Here is a 26,202-nt window from a genome sequence, read left to right on the forward strand (position 1 = left end):
GAAATACAGATCAAAACCACACTGAGATACCATCTCACGCCAGTCAGAGTGGCTAAAATGAGCAAATCAGAGAACTCTAGATGCTGGCGAGGATGTGGAGAAACGGGCACCCTCCTACACTGTTGGTGGGAATGTAAACTGGTACAGCCCCTCTGGAAAACAGTGTGGAGGTTCCTCAGGAAACTCACAATAGAACTCCCATAAGACCCAGCAATAGCACTGCTAGGAATTTACCCAAGGGATACAGAAATGCTGAGGCATAGGAGCACATGGACCCCAATGTTCATAGCAGCACTCTCCACAATAGCTAAAACATGGAAAGAGCCTAAGTGTCCATCAACAGATGAATGGATCAAGAAGATGTGGTTTATCTATACCATGGGATACTACGTGGCAATGAGAAACAATGAAATCTGGCCATGTGTAGCAACATGGATGGACCTTGAGGGTGTTATGCTGAGCGAAATAAGTCAGGCAGAGAAGGACAAATATCATATGTTTGCACGTATAGGAGGATTAGGAGGAACTTGACGGAGGAACAAGGGGGAGAAGAAGGGCGGAAATGGTGGGGGAAAAGGAGAGAGGCAAACCATGAGAGACTCTTGAATGCTGACAAAAACTGAGGACTGATGGATGTGGGGGGGAGGGGGGATGGGCATGGAGGAGGACACTTGTGGGGATGAGCACTGAGTGTTATGTGGAAACTAATTTAACAATAAACTATGTGTAAAAAAAAAAAAAGTAATGCTGGCTTTGTAAAATAAATTCTGAAGCATATCCTGCTCTTAATTTTTACCAAAATGTTTGTGTAGATTTTGAATTATATTTTTCTTCATTTTTAATTTTTTTTTTTTATTTTTAAGTAATCTCTACACCCAATGTGGGACTCAAACTCACAAGCACGAGATCAACAGTCACATGCTCTGTCAACTGAGCCAGCCAGGGGCCCCTTTTCTTAAATTTTTGACAGAATTCACCACTACAGCCATTTGGGCTTGGAAATTTCTTTTTGGAAAGGTTTTTAAACTATGAATTCAATTTCCTTAAAAGCCGTAGACTATTCACATTATCTATTCTTACATTAGCCTTGGCAGTTCAAATCTTTTAAGGAATTTTCCATTTTATGTATGATATCACATTTACTGGTGTAGAGTTTTCATAATGTTCCCTTATTAATCCTTTTATGCCTGTAATATCTGTAGTGATATATTCATTTATTCCTGATATTGGCAATTTTGTGTTTTTTCTCCAGAACATTATCAATTTCATTGATTTTTTTCAAATAATCAGCTTTGATTTCATTGATTTTCTTCTCCCCCTTTTTAAATGTTTATTTGTAATTTTGAGAGAGAGAGAGAGGCAGAGAGAGGGAGACAGAATCTGAAGCAGGCTCCAGGCTCCAAGCTGTCAGCACAGAGCTCGGAAGTGGGGCTTGAACCCATGGACCACAAGATCATGACCTGAGCTAAAGTCTGATACTTAACTAGGTGCCCCTGATTTCACTGATTTTTCTTTATTTTCTGGTTTCAATTTCATTAATATCTTCTTTTTTTCTTTTTTATCTTTTTTCTGCTTGCTTTGAGTTTATCTTGTTCTTCTTTTTCCTTATGGTAGAAATTTAGATCATTGATTTGAGATATACTTCCTATAAACAGTTAATGTTATATAGTCCCACAAATTTTGGTGTGTTTTTATTATTATTCAGTTCAAAATATTTTCTAATTTTCTTTGAGATTTCTTCTTTGACCAGTGAGCTGTTTAGCAATGTATTGTTTATTTTCCAGCTATTCTAGTTGCTTTATTTTTGTTAACTTCTAATTTATTTCCATTGTAGTCAAATAATATATTCTGTAGTCAGAATATATATATGTGTCTATACACCTATATATGTATATACTATATTTTGAATTCTATTGAGACTGGCTTTATGGCCTAGAATATAGTTTATCTTTGTAAGCATACTATGTGCCCTTGAAAGGAATATGTATTTTATGATTTTGGGGTGTAGTGTTTTATGTTAAAACATTTATAAAATGTTTTGTCATTCAGATCTTCTGTATACTTATTTATTTTTGCTTGTTCTATTACTGAAAGAAGTGTGTCAATGTTTATAATTTGTGGATTTCTCTGTTTCTCCTTATTTCTGTCAGTTTTTGCTTCATACATTTTTGATACTCTGTTACTAGTCATATCTGTTTTTCTAATATAGATTCTAGCTTCCTGATTCATTATCCTTTTTGACATAATGAAGTGTCCCTTTTTATCTCTTGTAATGCCCCTTGTCTAAAAGTCTATTTTGTATGATATTAATGAAGCTGTTCTAGCTTTATTCCCCGTTTATATCTTTTAGTAATATGCTACTTTTAGAAACTATTACATATTTTTTAACGTTCCTTTCTAGCTTTTTCTAGTTTTAAAATCCAGGCAATTGCATCAGGGCTGGTTTGTCTCAGCAGTGTATGGTTCTCTGCTCTGCTGATCTCCACAGCACATGCTTTGTCTGTCATTGGTTAACCCAACACTGTTTTCATGACACCATAGCTTTTGCAAAATATGCTTCAGCACAGACTCATCAAAGGAAAGCCAAGCCTTCCTCATTGTGTCTAAAGTCACAGTGAAAGACAAAAATTGAGAGATTATAGGGCCTACTTATTGTTTTCCCTTCAAGGATATTCAAATGATAGCAGACTGAATTCTAATAAACGCCTGCCAATTCTGAGGACTGAAGCCAATTTTAGTTTCTTCTGTTTTTCTTTGTTTCTTATACTTTGACCCCAGTTACCCAAAGTAGAATTAATCGTTCTCTTCAGTTCGTGGCACACCATCACCGGGTGTGCAAAACACTGCTCTTTTTTATTGTAATACTTTTCTTTCTTAATAGTCTTTCTCCCAGTCCCTGTCCCTGCGTACTTGACTAGCTACTCTAATAGTCTGAGCCAGTGATATATGATTTGACCTAATGATTCTCAACCAGGACAAACTTTCCTCCATCCCTGCCCGGGGAGATTTGGAAACATTTGGAGAAATTTTTGGTTGTCACAATGGAAGGGATGCTACTGGTGTTTAGTAGAGAGAGACCAGAGCTGCTGCTAAGCACACTACAATGCATGGGGCAAACCCTTCCAACAAAGTACCATATGGCCCAGAATGTGAATATCACCAAGGTTGAGAGCTATGTGCGCATCCTAGGGAAAAAAAGTATAAACACACACATATATGTATATATGGATATATGTGTATATACACCTATATATGTATATGCTATTCTTTGGGAGTTGGATTTCTAATTTACTCAGGTAGGATTAAGATACAGATTTTATTCAGTTGCTTAGTGTTTTCACGTGCTAATACATTTTTTTCTGTCTTTCTATGCTGCTGCTCATAAGTCTAGTTCCTTACTCTCTGACTGGTGCATCGTTTTCCATTACATTCATCTAGCATGTCCATTCTCCTGATGATGGACATCAAGGCTGCTCCATCTCCGTAGTCTCCGAAATGGTGCTGTGATGAATAGCCCTCTCATGCATATCCCCTGTCAGGCCTGCAATTTGTGGAGCCCATCCTCAAGAATAGACTTGCTAGGTAATAAACACTTAATTTTCAGTAAGTACCTTACCTCCATATTGCACAGCTATTTGCCCTCATGACAGCTAAGCATGGAAGCTTCTATTCCCCCATATCTCAGTCTTTGTGTCTTTCTCATTTTTGCAAATGTGTGCTTATGAAGTGATATCCTTTCATTTTAGTTTGTATTTCTTTGGCTTTGGGTTAGATTGAGCAGCCTTTTATCCACTTGTATATCGTTAGATTTTCTCCTTCCATAAATTGCCTGATCAGATGCTTTTTTTTTTTTTTTTTTACTGGGGTTTCTGCTGTGGTCGACTAGCATGCATTTCTTATCCACTGCAGACATTGATCTTTTGTGGTGATGGATGTCGCAAAAGCCTTCTTCCAATCTGTCACCAATCTGCCAATCTTGTCTACAGTACCAGAGCGGAAATCCTTCATTTTTGGAAAAAAAGAAATTTATACATTGTTTAAAAAAAGTCTTTTCTGATTCAAGATCAGTAAAATACTCTCCTGCATTTTCTCCTACTAGTCTTCCAATTCTGCCTTTCACAGTTAAGGCTAATTAAATTTGAAATTTATTCTTTTCTCTAAAGGACATGAAATACAGTTTCCATCTTGTGTTTCTACCTATGAATAGCCAACTTCCTGACTCTGTCTACTCAATATTCTATTTTTAGTCCAACTGATTTGTGATGACACTTTATCATACACCAAATGTCCACTTATAACTCGTCTGCTTCTGGGTTTTCCATTTTTTCCCTTTGAACCACCTGTCCATTCCTCCATACCCACCCCACTCTTTCTGTTCCTGTGCTTTGAGGTAAAATGATGTTTGGTAGGTCAGTTCTCTTTCTTATTCTTTTTAAAATTTTCTTTACCTGTAATGGATGTGTACTCTTTCATACACGTCTTAAAATCAGTTTGTCAGTTCCTCACAAACACAAAATCAGGACTGACTGAAATGTCATTGAATTTATAAATTAACTTTGAGAAAATTAACATATTTGTATGTTATATTCTATCCATGTACATTCAGGCAACTCTATTTATATCCTCTCTTACGTACTTGAAAATTTTTTAGGGGCGCCTGGGTGGCTCAGCCAGCTGAGCGTCCAACTCTTGATTTCAGCTCAAGTCTTCATCTAGCAATTTGTGAATTTTGAGCCCCGCGTCAGGCTCTGTGCTGATGGTGCAGAGCCTGCTTGGGATTCTCGCTCTCTCTGACCCTCCCCTCCCCTCAAAATAAATAAATACACTTAAAAAACTCTTTTAAAATAAAATTTTCAGTTTTCTTTGTAAAGATATAGTTAATTTACTGTTAGGTTAATTACTGGACATTAAAAGAATTTTTTTAAGTTTATTCATTTTTGAGAGAGAGAAAAAGAATGAGCGAGGGAGAGGCAGAGAGAGAGGGAGACACAGAATCTGAATCAGGCTCCAGGCTCTGAGCTGTCAGCACAGAGCCTGATGAGGGGCTCAAACTCACGAGCTGTGAGATCATGACCTGAGCCAAAGTTGGCTGCTTAACTAACTGAGCCACCCAAAAGCCCCCCCCCCCCACTTTTTAAAAAACATTTTTAAAAATGTTTATTTTTGAGAGAGAGAGAGAGAATTACTGGGCATTTTAAAATTGTGTTGCTGTTGTAAAGGACATTATTTAATATTTTAATTATTTAAGTATTTTATTTGGTGGTATAGGAAAACACTATTGGTTTTTTTTTTTTTTTTTTTAATTGATGTTTTATCCTACAACTTTTTTAGATACTTTGTTAGGACTTCAAATGAGTCATAACTTGGCATCTCTCTCTACCAAAGAGTGGAATGAAAGACCACCACTTCCCCAGGTAACAGAGGCTTGACAATGATTAAGCAGTTTATGACCCTGGGCATCTCTCAGATTTGCCAAAATGCGGTCACTAAGAATAAAAAGAAGGAAGTACAAAGCATAGGTGAGCTAGGTGTAAATCAATAGGGAATGGTGGGGACTGGGATAAACCAGAAGGCACAAGCTCTATTGAAAAGGGGCAAACCTCCTTAGCTTCAGTTCATTCTTGCCATAGAGGAATGAAAGTGGTTTTTTTCCATCTTTGGATTTTATTAGGAAGAGCCCTAAATCCTTGATTTTAAGATGTTCGGAAATAATTCAAATTTTAAAAAATATTGGATGGGCCAAAGAAATCACATCTGGTGTGCTAGATTTATTTCACAATTAATGGGTCTACATCCCTTGATGAAGAATGTCCCAAAGGGAGGGGACAATAGGAAAGGAACTAAATACCAGCTCAGGGCCTTATGTTTCCATTCCTTCCCCCCATCCCCACCCATGTTGACTTCACTATGCAAGGTTATGCTCCAATCCCCTTGGACGCTAGCCTCATGAGAAGTGAATTTCCAGCTTGAAGAGAGAAGAGGGAGGTCAAGGCTTGAGAAGGCGTGGGCTGGACCCTGATCATACAGCCTGAGAACCCCCCATGGGAACACATGCCTTAGCTGGGACTTGGATTGATGTGTGACTTACCTACAGCTTCCCCTGAAGTAGCTCAGCACTGGAACGACCCGGAGATGAGCATGTTTGGACACCTGTCTCGGATCAGGATGGCTCCCATGAGTCCATGTTTTGGAACGGAAGCAGCCAACCACGGTGTCTCAGCTTATGTTTTGGGCTGAATTGTGTCCTCCCAACATTCTCACAGTGAAGTCCTAACACCCACTATCTCAGAATGTGACTGTGTTTGGAGACAGGGCTTTTACAGAGATCACTGCGGTGAATGAGGTCATAATGGTGGGCTCTGATCCGATGTGACTGGTGTCCCTATGAGAGGAAGAGATGACCACACAGACACACACGGAGGGAAGACTGTGCCAACTAGAAGCCAAGAAGAGAGGCTACAGGAGAAAATAGCCTTGCTGACGCCTGGATTTTGGACCTGGATCAGGCGTTAAAACTGTGAGGCAATACATTTGTGTTGTTTAAGCCCCCTAGTCTGTGATACTTTGTTATGGCTGCGCTAGCAGACTAATATAGGTGTGTTCCTTGGAAACAGACTCTGAGGTGCAGGGTGGCACGTGAAATGTTATGGGACCATTGTCAGGATATGCTACACCAACAAGGAAGGCAGAATGGGGCAGAGGGACAAGTTGAACTATAATGAGGTTGCCACCAAGCTGGCATTCTGGAGCTAGGAGGGCCCTTCAGGGTTATTTCAAATTGAGGCAAGAAGCTTTTTTTCTTATATTGGTCATTCCCAAGGTGAAGGGTGGCAGGAGGTGATTTTCCTCCCCACCCCTGTGAAAACATTTGACTATGTCTGGGGATATTTTTTGGCTGTCACAACTGGTGTGTGAGTGTGTGTGTGCGTGTGTGGTGGGGTAGGGGGTACATGCACTACTGGAATCTAGTGGGTAGAGACCAGGGATGCTGTTGCTAAAGATCCTATAATACAAAAGGTGGCCCCTACAACAAAGAGCCATCTGGTCCCAAATGTCAACAGTTCTGCAGTTGAGAAAGCCTGCCCTGTATCAACACGTCATTGGCCACAAGGGGTTCTTGCAAGGACATAACCTTGGGCTGGTCCCTATAGCTGATGGCAGTTCCCAGTGAGGAATGTAGCTGTGAGCCATCAGCAGTCTTATGATCCCAGCAACTGAGAAGTGAGTGTGTTCGCCATGGAGAGAGGACCAAGGTAAAGCAAAGAGCCCTTTATCTGGCATCTGGATGCCCAGGCTTCTCTCTCTCTCTCTCTCTAAAAGATTTTATTTTAAGTAATCTCTGCACCCAATGTGGGGCTTGGACCTACAACCCTCAGCTCAAAAGTCTCATGCTCTACCAACTGAGCCAGCCAGGGGCTCCTCATACTTTTTCTAATAAAAATAACAATCAAACATGTCCAGGGCACTATCTTAGGAGGTTTTACTTACAAAAAGTCATTTAAGCCACATGAAAAGTCCAAGAGGTAGATTTTATGACCCTTACTTTCTAAAGCAGTAATCCAAGACTCATACAGGGTTAATGCCTCATCCAAGGTTATTGAGCTGGTAAGGTATAGAACCAGAATTTGAATCCAGGGCTGTCGAACTCCAAAGTCTGGTTCTCTCGCAAACAGGAAAGACAACCTTTAACAAAACAAGAACATTCAACACAGGACACATAGGAGAAAGAGCATGGACTGCAGACGTTACCCAGAACTGATATGAATATAGCCCCAGAGTAGTCAGAAGCCCTAAAACAATGTTTGGTACCATGCAAATACCACAGGGACCAAACTATGGGCATGAAATCCTTGGAGAAGACCTTCCTTCCACCTTGGTGTCTGTAAATATTAATGGGTTACCATTAAATGAGGAGGACTCTTTTTTATTTTCTCCTGGGGGAGAATGGACCTTAGGGCTTTGTATGAGGACAACAGTAACGACGAAAAAGAGAAAAAAAGCCATTTCCAAGAAGTCAACGGTAGAAAAATAATTTTTATTTACTACTGTAAATAAAGTAGTGCAAAGAGTAGTTTGGACCCACAATATTGCATTACTGATTTATTTACTACCTTAGCAGCATACAGTGTACAGTCTGCTCTTCCTCTTCCCCTCTCTCTCAGTCTCTCTCTCTCTCTCTCAATCACACACACACACACACACACACACACACACACAAGTGCACACACACGTACCCTCACACAAACTCAAGCAGGCACAGGGGTAAGGATGGAACTATGAGCTAAAGGCTTATTTCCTGCATATCCCACTGCTGCTAGTCTATTCTAATGGGTAATTCATGGAGAAGACTACAGTTAAATACTAAGAATTTTCTAAATGTTATTTTATGGATTCGATTGAAAAGTAAACGATATCCAACAATGTCATTAAATGATTTGGAAGCACGACCCTAGAAAAATCCAAGGAGAAAATGTAAACCCATTTACAAAGCCATCGCCTTCCCTGCATGTCTGGCCATAACCTATTTATTTCAAGGTGCCTTAGAGACGCTGGGTCTTGAAAGTCAAATTGAAACCCGTCTTTTGGACTCTGAGGAGCAGGACTGTGGCAAACATATCAAAATATTCTCTAACTGGTAGAGAAATCACAATTTTCCGTTGCTTAATAAAAGGGAATGAACAAGGGACTGATTTTTAAAATGCATCTCAGTGTATAAGGATTCATATATGCCACAGGGCAAACTAAGACCCCCCGTACACACATCTGCAGGGACCCAAGACCCAATTAACCTCCCCAATGGGCCCCTTTGATCAGGAGTTTCCTTGATTCTGTCTAATAACTTTGGTTTAGCCACTGCCTGCTCTGGGTACTTCCTTATAATTCGATTTTTAAAAAATAATAAAAAGACACCAAGTGCAAAATTCGCATCCAGTTGACAAGACAAGTACTAAGGTGTTTATCAGTATAATGCCCGAGTCCCAGCTTTCTGGTACCCACTGCCGGAAGGACCACCTCTCATCTGGAGGGACCTGGAGCACACAATTCACTCCCCAGGCTCTGCGTTGTTAGTGACGGTGGGCTGGTCCTGAGCGGAGGCATCTGCTGCTGGAGTCACCGCCGGACTTGCGGACGGAGCCGTGGGGTCTGAGGGGGTCCGGGCTGGTGTGGGACCAGAACTGCTGGCTGCGGAGACACAGGCACGACAGGTGCTGAACGGTCAAACCAGTGCGTGCAGGACACACAACCACACCTAGATCCTAGCACGCCAGGAGAGATGCTTCTAGTCCAGCGGCCCTGACACTAACTAAGTAACTTTATACTGTTATCTAAGTTCGTCGGACTTTGGTGTCCCCTTCTATAACACAGCGGATTGGAAGAGATGTGCAGAGATCTCTGCTGGTTTTGACATCCTGGGAGGCTAAGTTCTGCATTTATGCTGTGACTTCCACGCAAATATTTTAATCAAAAAAGAAAGAAAGAAAAAACAACTCTCTCTGTCTATGTTTCCTGGTCTATCTTTCCTGTGGTCACCTCTCTCTCTCTTTTTTTTATTTTATGGTGCTGATGTCATGCGAGCCATGAATTATACCAGCCGATCAGAAAGGAGTGTTTGTTTTACTCACGTTCTTATTCCAGTTGGATGATGTGCCAAATTTGTTTTTAATTATGTTATTTAGATAAAATGTGTATAAGTGTTGGAAATCATAATTACTTGGTTTAATTATTTATCAACCTACCTTTAGTAAGAAGGCTAACCCACCATAAAGATTAGGGAAGCTTTATGAAGTTTTGTACTTTATGTCAGTGCTTTTTATATAGGGCGATATTTTTTCTTTTTCTTTTTTAAAATTTTTTAATGTTTTATTTATTTCTGAGGGAGAGAGAGATGATGTGAGCAAGGGAGGGTCAGAGAGAGAGGGTGACATAGAATTGAAAGCAGGCTCCAGGCTCTGAGCTGTCAGCATAGAGACCGACGTGGGGCTCAAACCCAGGAACCGTGAGATCATGACCTGAGCCGAAGTTGGACGCTAATCGACTGAGCCACCCAGGTGCCCCTAGAGCGATTTTTTAAGTTTGTTTATTTTTCAGAAAGAGACAGAGAGAGAGAGAGAGAGAGAGAGAGAGAGAGAATCCCAAGCAAGCTCCATGTCATCAGCGCAGAGTCTGATCTCACGACTGTGAGATCATGACCTGAGCCTAAATCAACAGATGAACGCTTAACCAACTGAACCACCCAACTGCTCCTCACAGAGGGCAATTGTGGTTCCCCGAGGGCAGCTGGTTATGTCAATAAACGTTTTTGGTTGTCAGAACTGGAGGGCAGGCTGTGGCCAGTAGACCGTGGGTAGAGGCCAGGGGTACTGCTAGGCGTCCTGCAATGCACAGGAGAGCCCGTCTCCAATGAAGAACGATCCAGCTCCACATATCAGCAGTGCTGAGGCTGGCATACGTTGCTTTACGTACTGAGGTTGAGAGGTGTCCTGGTTACTGAGATTGTGGGCTCTGGCCATGGGCTACTCTGGCACTCTCCTTTATCTGTTGGGCAAATCATCTACTCTCCTTCTGCCTCTAAACAATGGGGAAAATAAAAGGACCTATACCAGGCTAAGTTGTTACAAGATGAAATGAGTTAGTGTATATAACGTGCTCAGACAGGGTCTGGTACTCAGAGGGACTCAACAAATGTTAGCTACTAATACAGGTGATAGCATACCTGTTGTACCCTCGTAATGTGTTTTAAGATGTACTAATGTCAGGGACATGTCTTAAAGGATTGATAAAAGAGTTGGTGTATTTGTTTCCAGGCTCCCTCCCCAGGAGGCCTCGAAAACAGCAGACACTTTGAAGCCAGAAAGATCAAGAGTCACACGACTCACATGTACCAGATGAGTGATCTTAGACTAGTTATTTAACTTCTCTGAGCTGTGGTTTCTTCATCTGTGATATGAGGGTAGCACTTTGTAGGCATGTGTGACATATAGCTAATATAGTGGCCATTGTTTGTGCAAACTGCTAGCTTGTCTTTAAGTAGTGATCTTTAAAAAAAAATTTTAGCATTTATTTATTATTTTTGAAAGACATAGAGACAGGGCACAAGTCAGGGAGGGGCAGAAAGAGGAGGAGACACAGAATCTAAAGCAGGCTCCAGGCTCTGAGCTGTCAGCACAAAGCCTGACATGGGGCTCGAGATCATGACCTGAGCTGAAGTCAGATGTTTCAACCAACTGAACCACCCAGGTGCCCCTTTAAGTAGTGATCTTAATCAAGCTCAGCAATCCTGGAGTCTTATACAATTTTTCAGTAAGTGGGACCATTTTTAGAGGTTCCTTGTGTCCCTCCTGAAATGTATCAACTTTAAAAAGGTGCCACCACACTGACGGTGTGACTTGTAGATAAACTCATCCAAGAGCTTCACCTCCAAGAGGCCATTCCATAAACTTCAGGAACGAGATCCAAACCCTCTGGCTTTTTTGCATATGGAAAGGAATTCTCCTAGGGACCCTTCCCAACACCTACAGAAGATCTTGTGAATCCATAGACGGTTTTGAAAGAACAGGACAGTGGTGGTGGTTGGTGGGGTGGGGAGGACCCAGGGTATTACATAATGATACGACGTTTCTAAGTTACAGCCGAAACTCCGGTAGATGATCTAACCATGGCTGGGAGCCTGAGGCCCAGCGGCATGGTACAAAGACCATCTGCTGGAGTCAGAAGACCTGGCCCGGGCGAGTCTCATTTATCTGTCATTAACAGGTGACTTTATCAAAGGTACTGAGTGGCAGCTATTTCAGTCCTAAAATGCTTGACTCTCATAGGCCTCAGTTTCCTCATCTGTGAATTGAAGGGCCTAGATCAGATGGTGTCCCAGATCCCCTTAGGCCCAGAGATTTATCTTTCTGATCATCTCTGAGGAAGTTAACAAAGTACTAAAGCAGGCATTTTTTCCTTTTCAAGCTCTGGGGGAAAAAAATGTTTAACTCACCATGGTAACAAGATAAATCGGCAATCAGTTTTCTGATTAAAACAAAAAAGTGCCAATGTGTAAATGTAAAAGGAATGCATAATTAGCATTGGCACACTTTGAATCTTCTTGTAAGAGCATCATAAAAATGCTCGATGTTTCTACAGTAAATTTGTTATTATCCATGTAAGAACTACCCCCCCAACCTTCCATCAGGGGTTTGCAATCACTGGACAAGCCCCCCACAGCCCATCATAATTTTAAAGTGGCCTCTTTGTCTCCACTCACCTGAAATGTGTGCTAATTTGATTACCGGACTGGAATCAGGGTAACCAGGAAAGTAGTGGGCTGTTTCAAATATTACAGAGACTATTCCAGAGCCAAATAGAAGTGATTTGCGTATTACTTGTTGCTTGGGGGACCGTGTTCTATACATTAGTGAGAGTAATCAAAAGCCGCTCCTGAGCGGTATAGACCAGGGATTGGTACACAGCAGCCCACAGGCCAAAGGGGGCTCACCACCTGTTTTCATATGGCTTGCAATCTAAGAATGGTTTTTTATGATTTTCAGTGGTTGAGCAAAAATCAAGAGAGGAGTAATATTTCATGACATGTGAAAAACAAAGGAGATTCAAATGTTCACGTCCACAATAAAGTTTTACTGGAAACGGGCCATACCCATTTGTGTTCATGTATTGTCAATGGCTGCCTTGGTGTTATAATGAAAGTTGAGTAGTTGAGATGGCCCTCAGAGCCCCAAATGCTTATTATTTGGCCTTTATAAAAAAAAATGTGCCGACCCCTGTTGTGGACTATTGTAGGAAAAATGTCTGCTTGTCGGTTGACCAGTTGGGAAAATAAGAGAAAGGAGAATCTGAGAAAATATATTGGGTCCGTCCTGAGATAGTAAAATAAAGCTTACAAAGCTGGGGAGTAAAGAGAGGGACAAGCAAGCTCTGGAAATCCTATGTTATGAATAAGACACAGCCTACTTTATCTGGGTCTCCAGCTCTATAGATCGAGGCCCGGGACAAGTATAAGATTCTTTGTCATTTAAACATTTCTTACGAGTAAAGCTACTAGATCAGCACCAAGGGAATGGAGATCGAAGAAAAGGGAATTCTCACCATTAAATTGCTCTGACTTTAAAGCTACTAGTTTTTCCATGAGCACTGCTTTCTGACATTTCACTGCAGGTTTAGTAGCAACCTCATTAACTGGAAATGTAGAGGACAGAAAAGTAGAAATGGTTTAATTAATCTCGTTCACATCATCTTACTCTTTTTCAAAGACCACTGGGCTAACCATGTAGGCAGAAAGGAGTTGGCTTGAATTAAGAATGTTTGCAATAGAATGACACTGGAGTGAGAGGTTAGCCCATCACACCCGGGAGCTGCTAGTTTGTTCTGCACGTCGTGCTCTACACTGGGCATTCTACTGGGACATGAAGTTCATGGTAACACTGGTAAGGCAGGACTCTCTGAAATGGTTCCTTCCATTTTGCCCCTCTGTTCTCTCCTTACCTTCCTTCTGGCAGCCAGCCAACCTCCAGGCCTTCTCTGTCTCAGAGGGAGCCACTAGCAGGGCAGAAATGGAAATGGCTCTAGACATACTTTGCTTGGGGATTTTTTTGTTTTTTCAAAAGCCTGAGTCCATTAAGGCAATTACGCTTGGCGTCCCTGACAGGGGAGAGGCAGAGCACTAAAGAGATGCAGGGGGGGGCGGGAAAAGGAGGGGCTGGGGCCTAGGAAAGTGGCTGAGCCCGGCTGCGGGTTGTACTGGCTGCTAAGCCCTCACCTTGCCCCTTCAGCAATCTCAGAAAGGAAGACCGGGGAGAAAAAAGGCGAAGAGCACTCAGCCTGGCAAAGCTGGCGGGAGCCCGAGGTGACCAGAAGCTGCAAAAGCCCATGGACTTGGACAGACAGAGTAGGCGCAGGGCAGTGTGTGTGCAGCTATCAGACTGGCGACAGTCAGTCTGCGTGGACCGAGTGGACTTAGTCTGAGTCCAGGGACTCGGGGACCGTTGCACTACCCCAGGAGGCACTGCCCTCAAGAAAGACTGAGCCACTTGGTAGAACACAAGCTAGGAGGCAAAATCAAGTTCAAGGAAATGAGAGACACGTGATATTTTTCATGTACTGTTTCGGTTCTCTTGACAGCCTGGTCAATATCTTTCAGATACTTTAAAAAAGAGTTTAGTGTTTGAGAAAGAGTCTAACAACGTAGAAAAACCCAGTAGGCTCTGGGAATTGTGTCTGTCACTGAGATTAAATCACGATGTGTAAGTGCAGGCGCTACCTGATGTCAAGCTCGAATTGAGGGTGGAATCCCGGAGGATATTACCCCTCAGGGAGCCACGAGCTACCGTTTGTTCACTTCTAAGCACTTTACATCGTATTATCTGGTTGTTGGCTTCCCTCAACTACAACAGGAGGTAGATGTACCGTATTTCGGCTACTTTACAGAAAGGGAAACTGAGGCACGCATGGGCTCCCTCCCTTGCCCAAGGTCACGCAAGTCAGTGGCAGGGCCAGAATCTTAGCGCATGACTCCGGAGCCCGTGTTGTTAGCTACTGTCCCACACTGCTAACCTTCCCAACACCGGACAATTTAGTGTGGAAAACGCGGCGGAGTGTGGACTATATATCACAGAGCACATAAACTCAGGAGGAAAATGAAGGTAGTTGGAGCTGAAAGCAAAACGGATGGACAGCTCAATTTAAAAGTCTGACCATAAATCACTAATGTTTAAAAACAACTAACTGGAAAAATGCAAATCACAAAATGACAAAGATCCCTAACTCACAGCACAATCCTTACACGAGGCTACTTCAGGGAGGCTCCTGACTTCCGAATCTGGTCTCTCCTCGCTGTCAGTCAGTACCCAGGCTTCACTCCTGTGCCTGCTTCACCACACCATGGTGACCAGCCTCTGCAGGAGGGCGCCCCCTTCCCACGGGGCAGGTCATGAGAGCTCAGGCCCCGGGTCACTGGGGAGACAGATCTGTCCTCTGAGCATTTTTCTCCGCCTGCCCCTGTGTGCCAATTCGTCCCCTGCCCACTGCCTAATCCCTGACAGAGTACCTTCCTATTTCAAAGCTATTGACAGATTTGCCCTGATGTCGAGGACATTAAAAATAGGAAAATAGGGGCGCCTGGGTGGCTCAGTTGGTTGAGCGTCTGACTCCGGCTCAGGTCACGATCTCACAGTTTGTGGGTTCAGGCCCCGCATTGGGGTCTGTGCTGACAGCTCAGAGCCTGGACACTGCTTTGGATTCTGTGCTTCTCTCTCTCTGCCCCTCCTCCACTCACACTTTATCTCTCTCTGTCTCTCAAAAGTGAATAAATGTTAAAAAAAATTTTAAATATGAAAATAATTTACTACTTAACACTAGTTCTAACAGGGCTAGTAGGTATTACTTGGGGGCATATTTTGGAAATATGTGGAGACTTTTTTTTTTTTTTTTTTTTTTTTTTTTTTTTTTTTTTTTTTTTTTTTTTTTTTTTTTTTTGGAACAAGAGTATGGACATCACCTGAAATCTTGTTAGAAATGTGGAATCCTACCCCTGGCCTGCTGACTCAGAATCTGCATTAAACAAGACCCTGGGTGATTCATGTGCACATTACAATAAAGAAGTATGGGGCTAGAATTTACACTTTGAAATATGTATCATTTTATTATAATTGGCTTCTTTTTATTTCTTCTTTATATTGCTGTGGGGTATTATTTTGAAAAATACATGTGTAGGCAGGTTAATTATCATTCATTTCAAGGTACCAAAAAATGTGCTACAAAATATTTTTTATATAAGGCAACAAGAGGTCAGAGACACAATAGTAACCACCGTTTTAAAATACTATTGACCCTTGAATAGCACAGGTTTGGACTGTATAGACCCACATACACAAGCTTGTTTTAAATAAATACACTACAGCACCATGAATGTACTTTCTCTTCCATATGATTTTCTGAATAAAATTTCTTTTCTCTAACTTACTTTAATGGAAGAATACAGCAAATCGTGTATAAATAACATATAAAATATGTGTTAATTGACTATGTTATTGGTAAGGCTTCTGGCCAGCAGCAGGCAGTAGTGAAGTTTTGGGGGAATCAAAGCTATCTGCAGAATTTCAGCTCAGGGTAGGTCGCTGTTCCTAACCCTCTCTGTTGCTTATGGGTCAACTGCATTGCGAGTCTGAAAAAGTGTGAAATCCTTTCTGCCGTCTGTCCTTTCTTGGACTCTATTTTGTGATTTGGGGTAGACCACTCATCTATTTGGCCTCAGTCTCCTCATCTGTCAAATGAAGGGCACAGAATTAAATGAACTTGAAGAGCCCATCCGGACTTGTCCAAGACCAGCAACAGGGAGGGAGGCATGCACAGGAAGTGAAAGAGTTTTGAAATAAATGAAGGAATGTGCAAAAGAGCAAAGGGTACATAGCAAAGGGGAAAAAATATCAAAGGGCAGGAGGGACAGAGAGGCGAGAATGTAGAGAGACTGATAATGTAGACAGGAAGACAGGAAAAAGAGACAACTTCTGATAAAAGCAATTCCACCAGCCCATGAATTTTCATGGCTACCAGCTGGCATAAAATCATAAAGACAATTTTCAGCTCCTCTAACGGAATTGCATTTGTAATAATCATAACAATATTTCTACGGAGTAAAACTGACAAAGATAATTTGAAATGGAAAACACTGACAAGATGCAAAATAAATGTGCTCTACCTGGTAACAAATTTAGGGACGGGACAGAATTTGCATGAGGAAAATTTATAAGCCGGCATACAACGGGGCATCAAATCTGGATGGGCTTTTGATGGCTCCTTGTTAACCTCCTCAGGTAAATCAGAGGGAAGTGATTCTGCGTTAGCCTCTCGCGACAGTGACTTCCTTCCCACCGCTGAATCTGTGGTAGAATGCACTCCTTTCGCTTTTCATTATCTGCTACATGAATAATGGCAGAGCAAATGCTCAAATGCCTTGTCCAGTCCTAATTTACCCATTCGTAAGTGTCCCTCTTGGTCTTCATGAGACATTATGTCCTCCTGTGGTCATTCAAGATGGCGGGAAATTGTAATTCTCCACTGTCAGATGTTTGCGAATTTGAGCACCTACTAAGTGTGCCATATCCTAAATGATGTACAAAAGCCTGCCTCTGACTCCTCTTATGGTTTGACAGGGCAGATGAACGTAATAGCTCACATTTACTGAGAGGGTTTTATATGCCAAATAAATATAATAGCTAAGAGGAACTATAGTAGTCATTTTGGTAAGTGTCATGTATATGTTTTTCACTGAACCCTTCTAACATCCCTGGGAAGTCGCTACTATTATAACCTAATTTTATTGTTGAGAAATCAGGAGATCAGGAAGGTGAACTAAGTCACCATAAATCACAGAGCTAATGAGTAGCCAAGCCTGGACTCCAAGCCCAAAGAGACATCATAGCGGTATCCATCTCTAACTACTGCCCTACGCCAGCTCAGAAAAGTAATAGTGACCAGGGGAAATCACGCTAACCTAAACACTCATTTCATATTCCTCTTCGGCCCCCACCTTCTGAATCCATGTGGCTGGCTGGGTATTTTTATTCACCATGAGTGTTTGCTTATCATCTCACACATTAGATTCCTTGACGGGGGTAAATAGGAAGAATTCATACTGGAGGGGCTTCAGATTTGGATTTAAGGCCACAGAAACAGAAGATCTATAGTGGATGTATTTTAGATGGGAGAAGACATTTTAGTCCGGTATCTTAGGCTTCTTACTTAAAAAAAAAAATCCTTGCTTACTCTGACAAATATGACAATAATGGGGACCTTCCATCAGCCAGAGATTACAGCAAACCCCTGGGGGGGAACCTCTACCCTGTGAATAGCCAACCTAATGAAAGGAAATAGCATCACCAAAGGCGTGAGGAGGAAGAATGTCATCTTTTTGGTAGGTAAAAAGAATCCCTACGTTTTTATATTGCCCTGGCTTCTTATAAATCTTTACCTGAAACAGACTGGAAATACTGCACAGTCCAGGCGATCAATACAGACAGCATGAAGGTTCCCAGAAAGTAGATCTGCAAAATCCAAAGCATGAATCAGATGACTGACAAACGGCAGGGACCCACGTGGGCAGGGCTGAGGGGTGGGGGGGAGACGGCGCCTACCAGGGCAGAGTGCAGGGCGGCACCCCAGATGAGCCTCAGGTGAAGGTAAAGCCAGGCCAGGGAACAGGGGCTGAAGGACTCCTCACTACTTTGGCTCCAGCACCTGTAAGACAAAAGGCACGGGGCATCCGGATGTACTGGCACACTTTGGTGGCAGTACTTAGGACCCGCATGGTCAGATCCTCACACCCACCCCCTGCTTTGGGCAAATGGGCACCCCTGAGATGCGAGACAACGAAATGCAGTCAGTTCTAAAGAGTTCGGGCCTGCCCTGAAATTCCAGGATCCTGGCAGAAATCTCAGAAAAAGAGAAGTCCTGTCCTTAATAAAAAGCTAATGGGTCAAGGAGGACCCTGAAGCACCGAGCCGTCAGCAATACTTCCATCGGAGTGTCTGTCCAAAGTCTGGACGTTGGAATGCTTCCCTATTTGCATTAAGACATGGTCTAATCAGACACGTTACTCTTTCCCCTCTCGTGGAAAGCCTCGGTCAGCACTTTAACTTCAGATCAAGCACATTCTGTATGGTCAGCCTCACACACTAAACCAGGGAAATCGCTTGGGTCCACCTGAGTGCTCTCTAATCGAAACAAGTCCTGAGCGCTTTTCTGGAACAACTGCCGTTACATAATAAAAGAAAGTGAACTTTTACCCAGAAGTAAACGCCACCCAGTTGGGGTCCCCCAGATGCCACAGGATTAGAGGCTCTGAACTCACCTTTCATACAGTTCCTGAAGGATGGAGATGTTATTAGACTGGATAGTTGGGTCGATTTCCAAGAAATCCAAAATATGATGTGGGATTATAGCACCTTCCTCAATTAGCAGAGCCAGGTTAAAAAATCCCTGAAAACAAGCCACAAACCAAACTCATCAACTCCTTATAATAAAACCCCAGCCACACGCCCTTCATCAGAATGTAAACTTTTACAACCTCTAGATTTTTTTTTTCAGTCCCTCAAGCCAGATGGTTTTGTCATTTTCATTGATAGATTGTTTCCCTAAATATATGCATCTGAGAAATTTATTTGCAGAGGAACTGGGAGGTTTTCAGGGAATGCTGTGTCCCATCTGCTCAGAAGCCAGTTAACCAGGGGAATCTGTCCTTCCCTGTTCATTCTCTCAAGACAGACCTCACTGATAAACATGCCCTTGTGTCATCCACAAGCCAAAATGCCAAGTTGAAGGCAATGTCTGTCTCTTACAGATCACGCCCTGGGACACGGACACCATGTTGGAAATCTACAAGAATGCTTCTGTGGCTGCGGGTGCTACTCCCGACTGACATGCTAATGTAGAGAGTCTCTCTCAGGCACACAGTCAGATACGGGGGTTTGTCTCTGCCTTCTTAAACCCGCATGGGGAACCTTCTCTCATGATCCTCTCGGACCAGCTCCTCCCAAGTATATTTCCCTACCTCTTCCTTATACGCCTTGGTCTTGACTCTCTGAGGCAGGACCTGCTTTTTGGGCTGTGCAGATCCAATGAAAAAACCCAGCAGAGTTAAGAGGCTGACAGTAGAGGCGCTTCATAAAAGAAGGAGACTACCACAGTGACTGGGGGAGAAGCACTGACCGTGAGCTGAGCATGTGGCCGGAGCAAGAAATAAACAGAAAACAATGTGCGATGTAGCATTAGGGATTTACGGATGGGACTGGACTGTAGCCCTTCAAAGAATTCATGGTCATGTTTTAATGACTTACACCTTCCCTTCAGCCTTTCCTTTCAGTTGCCATTGATAAGGATCTCAGTGAAAATCAGCCAACACGTAGGCTGGTGTACACACTAGGCCTCTCGTGACCATCCCATGTGATAATCCTGATATAAATAATAGTAGCTAACATTTTTTCTTCTTTTTTAAGTTTTAAAAAAAATTTTGAGAGGAGGGAGGGGCAGAGAGAGGAGAGAGAGAGAATCCCCTGATGCCAGGGCAGAGTCCAACATGGGGCTCAAATTCACGAACCGTGAGATCATGACCTGAACCGAAATCAAGAGTCGGACGCCTAACTGACTAGGCCACCCAGGCGCCCCCAGCTATCATCTGTCAGGTGCTGTTATGTGTGAGACATTGTTCTGTTTTATATATATTTACTTGATGTTCATAACAACAAATTGGGATAGGTACTATTACTTCTCAACTTTATAGGTGGGAAAACTGGGGTGCAGAGAGGTTAAGGGACTTGCCCAAGGTAACACAGCTAGACAGGGGCAAGAATTGGAATTCAGATACAAGCAGACAGGGTCCAAATCTCGAATCTTAGCCTCCATTATGCTGCTCAATAACCCCTACATAGAAGAAAGTGTTGTGTCTTTAAGATGTACACACAACACACTCACACACAAGCAGAATATAGAATATTTCTCCATTCTTTAAAAGAAGGTACTCTTTTTAAATTATTATTTTATAGAGAAAGAGAGTGCAAGAAGGGGAGGGGACAGAGGGGGAGAGAGAGGGGGAGAGAGAGAGGGAGGCAGGGAGAGAGGGGGAGAGAGAGAGAGAGAGAGGGAGGGAGAGAGGGAGAATCCTAAGCAGGCTCCACGTCCAGGGCTCCATCCCATGACCCTGGGTTCATGACCTGAGCTGAAATCAAGAGTCAGACGTTCAACTGACTGAGCCACCCAGGCACTGCTAAAAGGAAGGTACTCTCAAATCTTGAGACATTAGAAGAAAAAAAATCACTTTATATAATTTTAATGTCTCTTGGAAAAATAACAAAATTAAAATAAATGGGAAAATAGCCCAGAGAATATGTGTATTTAGTAAAACAGCTTAAGGTTCATTATCTACTGGGCAAATGTAAAAAGAACTAATTATTATATAAATTTGAAAAAACAGCATCAAAACTCCCATCGATACATAGGCAAAGAATACGAATAGAGAATTCACATAACTATCAAGAGTAAATGGTCATAAAGCATACGTAAAAGTGTCCATCGCCACTAGTAACCAAATACATGCAATGTAAAACAAGAAGGATGTTATCAACTTATAATTATTTAATTAGAATAATTAAAAATGAAGTCATGAAAATATCCAGTGCTGACAAGATTTCAATTCCTTTCCTACACACTCAACCACTGCTTGGTAAGGTATTCATTTGAAAAACCCTTTCAGGGGCACCTGGGTGGCTCAGTCGGTTAAGCATCCGACTTCGGCTCAGGTCATGATCTCATGGTTCATGGGTTCAAGCCCCGCATTGGGTTCTGTGCTGACAGCCAGCTCAGAGCCTGGAGCCTGTCTTCAGATTCTGTATCTCCCTTTTTCTCTGACCCTCCCCTGCTCATGCTGTCTCTGTCTCTGTCTCTCTCTCTCTGAAATAAATTTTTAAAAAACAGGAAAAAAAATTAAAAAAAAAAAAAGAAAGAAAAACCCTTTCAGGGGCACCTGGGAGGCTTGGTTAGTTAAGCAGCCAACTTCGGCTCAGGTCATGATCTCGCATTTTGTGAGTTTGAGCCCCACATTGGGCTCTGTGCTGACAGCTCAGAGCCTGGAGCCTGCTTCACATTCTGTGTCCCCCTCTCTCTCTGTCCCTTCCCTGCTCATGCTCTGTCTCTCAAAAATAAATAAACGTTAAAAAAAAAAAAAAAGAAAAACCCCTTCAGAAAACAAATCAACAGTAAGTTCTTATTATGTAGCCATAAAACCATTTTGACTGTTTCTCAGTAATACTAGCTCTCAGATTATAAAGAAATTATTCTTTGTCTTCCTTAATAGACTATAAATCCCACGAAGGCAAGGATATTGTCTATCTTTTTATCTTATGTCCCCATCACTGAGAGGTGTCTAAGTCATGGCAGGACAGAATAAGTATGTGGCAAATCAATGAATAAATTAGCAAACAAGAATAAAGTTTCACCAATTTAGCTCAACAGAATAGAGGGCTGTGGTTAAGAGTAATTAATAATTATAGAGACTATGCAAAAAAAAATGCATGCATTCCTACAATATGTGAAAAGAGACGGGGTTTTGAAGCAGCATGGACACTCTTGTTAATGTTACAGAGATACACTTTCCTGTGGGCTGGAAAGGAACACGAAGTAAGAAGAAGTAAAGTCCCTGCCACAGAACTGTGGCTGCATCCTTTAATGTTTATTTTCCTTTAGAATTGTCCTTTAATGTTTGTATAACATTATTTTTCCAAAAAACCAAAATCAGAATTGGGGAGAAAAAGAAGTCCCCTAAATTTGAGTGACAACAGACATCATCTATGGGAGTTTGGCTCTATAGCGAGGCCTTTTAACACCAACTCCTAGTTCATTCCGGAAGAAATAATAGAAAAGGTGATGTGTACTGAGTACACTCAGTGCTGCGCTCAGTGCTTTATGTTAAACATTTTTTAATGTTTATTTATTTTTGAGAGAGAGAGAGAGAGAGACAGAGTGTGAGCAGAGGAGGGGCAGAGTGTGAGACACAGAATCTGAAGCAGGCTCCAGGCTCTGAGCTGTCAGCACAGAGCTGGATGCGGGGATCCAACCCACGAACTGTGAGATCATGACCTGAACCGAACTCAGACGCGTAATTGACTAAGCCACCCAGGTGTCCCTCTATTGAACATTTAATCCTCATAACCTGTGAGGTAAATACTATTATTATCCCCACCTTCCAAATGAGAAAACAGACTCAGTGATTGAGTGACTTGACATGTACGAATAGCTATGAAGTGATACAGTTGTGGTGTTTTAACCGAAATAAAGAAACACTCGGGAGCACCTGGATGGCTCAGGTGGTTGAGTGTCCAACTCTTGGTTTCAGCTCAGGTCATGATCCCAGGGTTGTGGGATCAAACTCCATGTTGGGCTCCATGCGGAACGTGAAGCCTGCTTGGGATTCTCTCTCTCTCTCTCTCTCTCTCTCTTTCTCTTTCCCTCTTTCTCTCCCTTCCTCTGCCCTTCTCCCCAGCCTGCACTAGCGCTCTCTCTCTGTAAAAACAGGAAGGAGGAGGGGAATAAAGGGAGAAGAAGGAGAGGAGAAGGGAGAAAGAAACACTTGATGTAGTACCTCCTTTAAAAAAAAATTAAGATAGGCATAAGTTTCCAGCTTTTTCTCTGTAATCAGATTACAAAGCACAATACCAGAAAACTGGTGTATAAAAAGGTAACAGCTATTGCAGCTTCCACTGTGAAAATGATCCTGAGATCCTCACAGGAGAATTCTGATCAGCAAATATCGAAGGAGTGAGACAGAGGATCACCATTAGCACATCAGCCACATTAATCACTGTTGTAGGCAAGCTCTACTAAAGGGTGCTAAGATTCGTAAGCAGAGATTTGAAGAGAAATAGAATAGTTGCAGAGTTGCAAACTATCTCCCCAAGATATAGATAAATTAGAAAGAAAAATACTAACTTTACCAGGGAGCACCCCAGTAGAAACTACTTTAACCAAGCGACTGAGATCAGCCTCACCCATAATGAGACATACTGGCATCATGTACGCCTCAGCTGATACACTGAGGACACATCACTTCTGTGCTTTCCTTGCTCAAAATGCAGGACTTCATTCTATTCATGAGGAAACAGAAGACAGAGCCAAATCGGGGCACATTCTACTTAATACCCAACCATGTTCTCAAGGTCATGGAAGACAGAGCAAGACTTGAGTAACTATTATAGACTGAAGAAGATTGAAAAATGTATGACAAATAAATGCAAGGTGGGGGTGGGGGCTCTGGATGGGATCCTGGAATAGAAAAAGGGCATTAGTGAAAAAGTGACTGAAATCTAGGTAAAGCCTGAAGTGGACTTAATGGTCCTGAACCATCACCAGCTTCTTAGTTTGATAATAATGGTATTGTGGTTATGCAAGATATTCACATTAGGGGGAAGCTGGATGATTGGCATTAGGAACTCTCTGTACTCTTGTTGAAACTTCTCTATAAATGGAAAAACATTCCAAAATAAGAAGTTTCCCCCCAAGAGCAAATTCCTATCACTGAACTGGTGGCCCAACCAGACAAGCAAACCACTTCTTATTTTGGCCACACTTCCAATTTCTTCAGTTTCTATGCAGTAGGTTTGATGGGATCTCAAAGAAAGATTCTTGGATTTAGAGCCAGAAGATTTGGGTTTAGGATCGGGATGCTTCGCCTGCTACCTGATTGTTTGACGTTGAGCAATTTATCACCTTGTTGCAGTCTTACCCTCCAAATGAAGTGGTTATAATAATCCCCACTTCATGAGACTCCTGTCAGAATGGCATGGGAGCCATAGTAGGCGCTCCATGAAGGTTCACCATTACAATTCATGTCCTCACAGAGCTGTGAAAATGGATGAGGGATGATTTTGTGAACTGGGAAGCAGAGAATGATGGGAGGACTTGTGAGGGCTTGAGGCCTTGCAACCTCACAAACAACAGCACCGAGAGCTCGTTTCCGTTGTTCACCTGTGAGTCTCCATCCAGTGCGGCTTGGGCGTACATCTGCACAGACAACTCAAGGTCTTGTGACTGGTTTTGGTGGCCATAGTAGTAAAGGTCTCCCATTTTCAAATACGCTGCAGGACAGAAAGCACGGGCCGGTTTGTAAAGTGGTCTTATTTCAGAGCGACATTTCCGACGGTTTTTATTTCAGAGCGACATTTCAACATTCCCAGTTGCGTGACGAAGATTTTTCCTACCAGAATCTGAATACATAACATCATTGCTTCCTTGGTGTGGCAGGAAAGGGAGGGGAAAAAGCTTCCGTATTGGGCATCACCATTTTTAGGCACATTTTCGTGCTTTGCCAGGCGGCTCTCCCAAACGGGTCTGTGAAAATCCCCATCTACAACCCTGCAGCCCAAATGGCCAAGATTGCTCTGGGCGCTTTATTTCACATCTGAAATTTTGCTGCCTGGGTCTGATGACTGATGGGTATTTCTTTTCTGTGTTTAAGCCATATATTTTATTTTTGCCCCTCCGGAAAAAAGTTTTGCTTAACAGTGTATGTATCATTCAATGTCTAGTCAGAAAAACAGAATCTATGTCAAGTAGTTCCAAAGATGGATTTCAGCACTGGGATTAGTTACCAGCGTGCTGGAAGAGCTGACAAGGCAAACAACCCACAATCCAGAGAACAGCAGTCAGGAGCTGAAACCATAAACGCGCAGCCATTGCTGGAGACACAGTCCAAAGTAGAGAGAGAAGAGGAGAAAATACTTGGGCATCTCACCAGCACCTCTCATTGGCTGAAACTAATCAGACGCCCCAGAGCAAAGGAGTCTGGGAACTGTAGTTCCCGGGGACCAGCACCTCTCATTGGCTGAAACTAATCAGACGCCCCAGAGCAAAGGAGTCTGGGAACTGCAGTTCCCGGGGATCCGCCCGCTACTCTACAGAGCAAAGCACGGGAAGACAGGGATGCATCTGAGGGCAAAAAGGCAAACGACTGGCCCAGAGAATCTCTCCAAAATAACTTTCCCTTTGGACTTCTCGCCAACTCTGAAGAAATGGCAAGTTCAAGTATTCGGTGGACCACGAGAAGGAGAAGCGCATTGCTTGAGGCCGACAGCGGTGTACTATGATCTTAACAGCAGAGATTTTTCACACTCTTTTCTAATTGTTTAGAAATATCATACTTCACACAAAGCTGTTAGATGTTCCCTGTGACTAAAGACTAAAAGCTCCCAATGCTTCAACTTACACCCATTTTTCTATACATACCAAATGAAGGAGCACCGATTTGAAAAACAGAGAAATTATAGTATCTCCAAACACAATTCACACTCAAATATCTCTTGGCCAGATCCTAAAGGGGTGAAAGGGGAGAAAAAGTTAATTCATCGATATTTCAGCCAAGTGACTAATTTTGCCTTCGTACGACCCAATTCATTATCCTGAACCTTAGAGCTTCCATTCTGAGAAGAATACATTTACTTACTGGCCTCTCCTCACAGATGTGCGCTAAATTTGTCTGTGACACTTCAATTCCAGTTTCTGCTGCTAAAACATAATACAGCAAAGCTTCGTGCCTAAAAATAGATGATTAATAATAAATTTCATATAGTGGCTCTTACTAATATTCACAGAGAGCTTTATATTCGAGCATAAGAGGGCATAAAATAAGCAGTTTTTTTAAAACCACAAAATCATGAGTTC

At 42.4% G+C, this 26,202-nt stretch overlaps 1 protein-coding gene across 2 annotated transcripts in view; it reads right to left on the reverse strand.

The window, feature by feature from the left end:
• Positions 1-8,014: 8,014 nt before the first annotated feature.
• SEL1L3 (SEL1L family member 3) overlaps positions 8,015-26,202 on the reverse strand; it is a 104,871-nt gene continuing 86,683 nt past the window's right edge. For both annotated transcript variants that reach the window (XM_039236671.1, XM_039236670.1), the window contains exons 18-24: positions 25,985-26,075; positions 25,768-25,852; positions 24,511-24,620; positions 18,848-18,975; positions 18,132-18,234; positions 17,969-18,041; positions 8,015-9,183 (exon numbers count right to left, since the gene is read on the reverse strand). In XM_039236671.1, coding sequence (XP_039092602.1) covers positions 9,044-9,183; positions 17,969-18,041; positions 18,132-18,234; positions 18,848-18,975; positions 24,511-24,620; positions 25,768-25,852; positions 25,985-26,075 — 730 coding nt within the window. In that variant the 3' untranslated portion in view covers positions 8,015-9,043. The remainder of the gene's footprint in view (positions 9,184-17,968; positions 18,042-18,131; positions 18,235-18,847; positions 18,976-24,510; positions 24,621-25,767; positions 25,853-25,984; positions 26,076-26,202) is intronic.

Source organism: Hyaena hyaena, unplaced genomic scaffold, assembly GCF_003009895.1.
Source record: "Hyaena hyaena isolate Hyena2069 unplaced genomic scaffold, ASM300989v1 scaffold_114, whole genome shotgun sequence".
Lineage (NCBI taxonomy): Eukaryota > Metazoa > Chordata > Mammalia > Carnivora > Hyaenidae > Hyaena > Hyaena hyaena.